We start from the raw sequence: 7392 nt of genomic DNA, 5'->3' as shown, positions 1-7392 counted from the left end.
GTTTAGTGCGTAAAACGTCGTAAATCGTAAAATCGCCACCTTACAGGAAAACATCGTAAGGGGAGACAGCCTTATAGGAAAATATCGTAAGTCATTTCAAAAATGGGTCAAAGGATGCGTCCAGCAGAGCAGAAGCCTATTAGCAGGTCGTGCTAGATTACACTGAGGAATTTTACAGTAAGAGGAGACAGCCTTATAGGAAAATATCGTAAGTCATTTTAAAAATTGGTCAAAAAGCGAGTTAGCATAAGAGCAAAATTTGCAGGAAGTAAAAAATAGCTTAAAAAATAATGCCAGAGCTTTTTCCCTCCATTTTTCTCTCATTGTAGGTTAGTTTAGTGCGTAAAACGTCGTAAAATAAAAAGTAGGTCAAAGGGCTGCGCCGCCTTATAGGAAAATGTCGTAAGTCACTTCAAAAGTAGGTCAAAAGACGAGTTACCATAAGAGCAAAATTTGGAAAAGGTAAAAAAATAGCTTAAAAAGTGATGCCAGAGCTTTTTCTGTCCATTTTTCTCTCATTGTAGGTTAGTTTAGTGCGTAAAACGTCGTAAAATAAAAAGTAGGTCAAAGGACCGTTCCAGAACGTACGGTTTCACCTACTACTGTCGTTAAAAGCTGAGACTGTAAGGGGGCACTCAGCACACATAAGGATAAAAGAAGAGAACAATACAAATAAAATTATACTGGTCATGGGGCCAGTCGCCAGAGCCTCGTTAGTTTTCAGTCCGGGTGTACTAATGTGGAAGTGAGGTTGACATTTGGGTGTACTACGTGGAAGGTCACCCCTTACACCCCGATGGGTCTAAATCATCGTTTCCAAATCTATGGTGCGCGACCCACTGCTGGGTCCCGAGGGGGCATTTGGTGGAGAAGTTGGCTCGAAAATGTATTTATTGTGTCTTAAAAAACTATTTCATTAAAATTACTACGATATATAAAAAAATGTTTTACAAATTTAAATTGAACCCGTATAGTCTAAGCTATACATTTCTGTTATTCGCACTCTACCATTGCTCTTTACCAGCATCTCACTGATGTTTTACTTAAGGGATGTATGTCGTTTTCATTTCGGTCGCAGAAATAAGTTCTTAATTATCTGTCACATGGATGTCGACTTAGATGTCGCTTGATATTTCCGGCAGCTATTCGGATAAGGCATGAAAGTTGCTCATGCCGTTCTCCACATCATATTTGTATAAAAAGGGATTTTTGATCTCCGATGCAAGTGAAAAGCAAGTACTGAAATAGGCTTCACGCACACTTAAGATTACGTCTGAAGTTAACCACCACTGAACCAAACATACCAGCTCATGCGGGAGGCCTGCCCGATGGCGCAGTGGTAGCGTCGTCGCCTTGTAATAAAGGGGTCCCGGGGTCGATACCGGGTGGAGGCACTTGGCACAGTGGTTCGGATCCCACTTTAAACTGTAGGTCCGATTAGCCTTAATGTGCATAAAGTGGAGTTAAAACACCAAATCAATAACAATCACAGCTCATGCGGACCCAAACATCACATCAGTTCGGTGAGTAAATAAAATTTTTGTTTTAAATTTCAGCATGTTTTTCTAGTTAGATGTTAGACTACAGTAAAGTATTCCGCCTCTCCCTACCTGGGAGTTTCCTGCACCTTCCATCGATTTCTCTCTGACTGCCCTTCCAAAAGCAGAAACACCAATGGTGTATACCAGCAACGGTTTTTAGAACTTCATGCGAAGCACCCCAATTTTAATTTATTTTACACGGATGGGTCCAAGACGGTCGAATTAGTTGGTTGCGCCTTCGTCCTAGACTCTCAAAGTTCCAGTTACTCGCTACATCCTGCCTGTTCCATCTATACGGCAGAGTTGTACGCCATTCTAAAGGCACTGGACTTTGCAGACGTCAATGGGCTGAAGAAAGTCCTTGTGTGCAGTGATTCGACCAGCATGTTGGAGACTCTGGATTCGCCGTATTCCCGGCATCCGGTAGCACAGCGCATATTCAGACGGCTTGTGTCCTTATCTGCCAGGACAGATGTACACTTCTGTTGGGTCCCTAGCCACGTGGGCATCCAGGGGAACGAAGCAGCTGATGCTGCCGTCAAGTCTGCTGATAAAGATGGCGACGTTCTCGTCCACCTTTTGCCAGCTAGCGATCTGCAGAATGTGTTCCGTTGTTGCCTTCTTGACACATGGCAGGCCGAGTGGGATACGAAAACGGGGAACAAGCTTCACGCTGTTAAGCCCACCATAGGTGCTTGGCGTTCCTCGTCTCGCCCCTCTCGGCGAGATTAAGTTATTCTTACCCGCATGCGTCTAGGACACAACCGTCTATACATAGTCACTTGCTACAAGGGCTGGACCCTCCGTTGTGTCATGTTTGTAATGTTATTTGAAGCATTCGACACATTCTCGTTGAATGTGTCGATCTTGCTTACCTCCGGCAGACATTTAACCTTTCCAGCTGTTTGTCATCCCTGTTGGGTGATGACAGCAGTATTTTATCAAATGTTTTTAGTTTTCTGCGAAGAGCTGGACTCTTCCACCGTCTGTAAGGAGGTTTTTAGTTTGTTTCTTCTGACTTTTTAATGTGTTGTGTTAGTCTCGTGGAGGTCTTTTTACAACCTGCACTTTTAGTTTTTCCCAAGGGGCTATTTACCCCACTTTTTAGTTTTCAGTCAAAATTTTAGATAAGGGGTTATTTCCCCGTATACATAGAAGGGTGCAAAATGGCCTTAAGTGCCGACGCACCCATAAATTTTAAATCAATCAATCGTTATTTTCGTTATGTCCATCTTATTACACCAACTATTCAGTTATGTCACAATTATCACCGTGTAATATAAATCACACAAACAAATAAAGAAAAGACACTTCCTTACCCGTGCCCGGAATGACACACCGAGTTTTCAATCTAAACAAGGTACGCCGTTAGTCACGCACGGACTCGTTGGCTCGAAGATTTGATTAACACCGAAATCTAAATCATGGTGCAAGAGAGGACGGTAGGAGGAAACTGAGCTAGACAGAGGGAGGGTGTTGAGAAAACAATAATTGAGAAATGGTGATGTTAAAACTACACACCCGGAACTAGAGTCAGTGCACGACCGACGCAGGGTTCTGATTTTATGTTTTCTTCAGTAATGAGATCTAATATCGTACACAGAATGTCCTATCCATTTATTGGATGTTGCATTCGGAAGTTATTTACAAAATCTATCAGTAGTGTATGAGATAACGGTAGAACTTCAGTGTGTCACATTGAAGAGGGACGTACACGACCATAGCAAGAAGGTAGCATATACTATTGGGCTTTAACTGAACAGTACCCTGCTCCCCAAATATGACACTGTCAGTATTAAAGAATGAATTATATTACCACATGAAGTACAGACATATATTGAAAACTGAAGGTAACTGGAAAATTCCTATTCCATGTTTCTGAATAAACATGGAATAGGGAATTGAAACATCACATCACTAAATTATTTGAAATGAAGTAAGAATACACAAACACTACTAACCTGGAGGAAGTCCTTGGTTCCGATCGTTACAATGAGTGCTTTCCTGTTAATCTTTTCCCTCTGCAACACCGTCAACAGTCCAGTTGACGTCATTCCACTGATGCACCAGCCCCACCCTCTCACACCATTTACTGTAATCTAACAGGCAGTCAGTCAGACAATATGTGAATTATGAACACCGATTCAGATTCTTACTAATTTATGCTTCGATGTCTAACTCATGAGAAGAAGAATATTGGGTTGCCAAAAGGCCCATTAGTGTCACATGATACGACACGGAAACGTTGTTTATAAAACTGTCTGTACATTTTATTTTTCTTGCCAGCTTCCGTGGTGGATTTGATAACACAGCACGTTACTACATCTGAGTCTTGGGTTCGAATCCCGGCCAGGGCATAGGTGTTGTTTGTGAGTTTCTCCTCATCAATTTCATCATATCATCCTCATCTTCGCGATTAACTAAAAGTGGCAGAAAAGCGACGTAAAATAAATCGAATCAATCAATTTGACTTATTCTTAAATCAGAGTTATTGCGTAATTAAATGCAATAGCAAATCCGTGATGTTTTATGAATTTTACCTCAATGAATAATAATGTACGAGGGTGAATCAAATATGAATGAGCCTTGTGCGGAAAAACAAAATTTATTGAAGGAAACAGACATTGCCACATCATATTTTTCTACATAGTCTCCGCCCTTAGTGATACAATTTTCCCAATGTTGTGGTAGGTTCTTGATGCCGTTCTCGTAGAATGAAGCTGGGCGGGAAGCCAACCAGTTGCGCACAAAGGTTTCCACCTGATCGTTCGTCGCAAATCGCTCACCCCCAAGTGCTTCTTTGAGGGGTCCGAACAGGTGAAAGGTCTGGGCTGTACGGTGGGTGCGGAAGCGGTTCCCAGTGCATTTCCACCAGTTTCTGCCGCGTAACACCTGCTGTATGGGGTTTGGCGTTGTCGTGGAGGAACAAGACCTGGCGGATGGGACAGCCTCGTCGTTTGCGTCGATACTGCACCTTAACTTGATCCAGAAGGCCGCAGTAGTAGGGTGCGTTGATGGTCCAACGATCGTGTAAGAAATCCACCAGTAGGATCCCCCTCCAGTCCCAAAACACCGTGGCCAACACCTTCCCCGCAGAGAACCGAACTTTGGCCTTCACGGGGTTTCCTTCGCCTTTCCTCCTCCACTCCATGCTGGCACGCTTGGTTGCTGGGGTGTAATGATGCACCTATGTCTCGTCACAGGTAACGATGCGATGCAAACGCTTCCCCTTCCACGTCAAAACGAGTGTGAAGCTGGCGAGCAATGCGAACTCGGTCATCTTTTTGAGTAAAATTCAGCAGCTTGGGAACCCACCGAGCTGTGATTTTGCGGAAGCCCAAGTGCTTTATGATGATTGATTGGACACTTCCATAGCTCACACCAAGTTCTGCCGCAATTTGCTTCACAGTGACTCGGCGATCCTGTTCGACAAGCTCACGAACACGAGCCATGTTGTCATTCGTCACACTGGTGCGAGGACGACGGGGGTGCACTTCATTTGCAACACGTTCACGGCCTTGCTGGAATTCCTTACACCACACCACTCTTGCCCACGAGAGGGTGCCATTCCCAAACTGGGCCTGCAGTCTCCGGTAAATTTCGGCCGGTTTGACGTTTTCCTGGGTGAGGAACTTGATGTTTGTGCGTTGCGCAACAGACACTGGCACACACTGCTCACTCATCGTGAGAGCTGTTCTGGTTTCTGACTCACGACAGCCCCACCTACCGGCCGCACATGCCCAATCACACCCTGCTACCCATTCCGATGCTTAGCCAATCAAGGCTCGTTCATATTTGATTCACCCTCGTATATTTCTACCCACATTTTAACTGGTTCCATATAATTCATCGCTCTTTAAAATGAAGTGCAAACTACAATTATAAAGTGGCGTTGCTGCTTTAAAAATATAAAAATTACAGGCTCATATTTTTCTTACAGTCCGCCATATATTTTCCGCTATATTGAATAACTCCAACAAAATGTATCGTACTGCCATTGGTACAATTTCATTATCGTAAAGATGGAAAAAGTTGAAAAGAAAACAGAAAGTAAAGGAAAGAATTAGTGAAGCACAAGGGGAATAAGAAACAAAATATAACTATCACTTGCTTTTCCTTATCTTTATTCCACTGCAGAATTCGGATAGTCTCAGTAGCTGAGAATCGTCAACCAAATGGTATTGTTTCATGCGCTCACCCAGGGGTGTAAGGGGTGACCTTCCACGTAGTACACCCAAATGTCAACCTCACTTCCACGTTAGTGCACCCTGGACTGAGGACTAACGAGGCTCTGGCGACTGGCCCCATGGCCAGTATAATTTTGTTTGTGATGTCCTTTGTTTTGTCCTTATTTGTGCTGAGTGCCCGTTTACAGCCTCAGCTTTTAACAGAAGTCAGAACATTTTAAGATTTTTAATTATGCAACGTTAGAGTTGTTTTTTGTAATGATAAGGGGCTGGCCCCCGTATTATGTGACGGGAGCAAAATAGCCTAAGTGCTGACGCTCCCACAATTTTAAAATCAAATTCAAATTCACATTCATGCGCTCACCCATTTCGCTGTCTACTGACAAGGAGCAAGAGACAATACTAACTGACTTTGGTAGTTGTAGTTTGTATCAGACTTATTTTTAACAGACGATTGTGCAATAGGAAAAAAAAGTAACTACTAACATTGTTTAAAATCGGCGGTCTCCATTCGAAAAGCGCGGTCTACAGCACCGCCATTGATGGATCATCGCGTGATCATAGAAACTTTATTTGTAGCCAAACCCAAGCTACCTAAGCAACTCACAAAAATTATGGAATTACACAATGAAATGACGACCCCTTCTAATAATGTCAATAACATTGGGTGGGGAGCATTGACGCTGGAACATCTTGATATTGTTAGATATGGAGTTGAAGTTGTGTGTGTTTGTGCGTGCATTCATTCCTTCGTTCATCATTCTATGCCGTAATTCGCAGCTTTCTTTACTGTAACCTCTAGGCTTTCCAATTTTGCACTATGCGTAGATTTCACTTAATTTTATAGGTATCCATTGCCTGATCCTTTCGCTGTTAGCCATTCCTTCCTGTCATAGGCGGATGTACAAGTGTTTTCTGGTCACTGAACATAAATGTACGTAAATACGTAATAAGAGTGAGAATTTGTAGGCACTAAAAACCTCTCAAATAGGCAGGGAAAAGGCACAAAAAATGATGAAAATAGACATTTAAAAGACACTATGAAATGAACACAGCCCAAAATTTAAAAAAAAATACTTTTACGAACTTATTTCAGTTTTCTTCCAATACACAGTTATACTCAGGGCGCGCACAAGGGAAGAGGGTTGGTGGGGGTCATACCACCCCTTTGGTCCAGTATTCCTTAAAGAAAAGGAATATCAAAGACAGGAAAAGATGGTATGATGAGGACACACTCCTAAAAACATATATGTGTAACCCTGCGTTTCGAAAATCCTGGGCACGTCACATTGCTTGTATTACCATTACAGTTTATACAAAAATGTGTGCCAACAATTCAAAAACTATGAATACAATTTTGATATTTCGTTTTCTAGATATCGTCAGTCAAAATGATTCTTACAGGAAGAGCTTGAGCTAACGATTGTGCCAATTTGAACAAATGCCCAGTTTCATACCCAATTCTTCACAAGTCATGAAAAAGTATTTGCACCCTTTTAACAAAATTATAATAATAGATAACGGATGTTCCAATTAAAATTTCTCTGAAGAAATGAATTTGTGTTACCCATTGTGCTGATTGCATACAAATGTTCAACGAACAATTGATAATAGTTTAAACCAAATTCTGATTGTTTGACTTAGTGCATTTCTCTGTGTGCAAC

The 7392-nt window shown here is 42.3% G+C and overlaps 1 protein-coding gene across 1 annotated transcript; it reads right to left on the bottom strand.

Moving 5' to 3' along the window:
• Nucleotides 1-4738: 4738 nt before the first annotated feature.
• On the bottom strand, nt 4739-5224 carry LOC145996223 (protein GVQW3-like). The gene has a single exon (XM_083132642.1). The coding sequence runs from the start codon at nt 5222-5224 to the stop codon at nt 4739-4741; it is 486 nt and encodes a 161-aa protein (XP_082988768.1).
• Between the last annotated feature and the right edge of the window lie 2168 nt (nt 5225-7392).

Source organism: Lepisma saccharinum, chromosome 12, assembly GCF_977018435.1.
Source record: "Lepisma saccharinum chromosome 12, izLepSacc3.1, whole genome shotgun sequence".
Classification (NCBI taxonomy): Eukaryota; Metazoa; Arthropoda; class Insecta; order Zygentoma; family Lepismatidae; genus Lepisma; species Lepisma saccharinum.
The sequence above is the reverse complement of the archived record's forward strand: the minus strand, read 5'-3'. Positions and strand labels throughout refer to the sequence as shown.

Bases quoted from the DNA above. Each gene is read 5' to 3' on its own strand.
- LOC145996223 (XM_083132642.1), bottom strand. From the start codon at position 5,224: ATGAGTGAGCAGTGTGTGCCAGTGTCTGTTGCGCAACGCACAAACATC.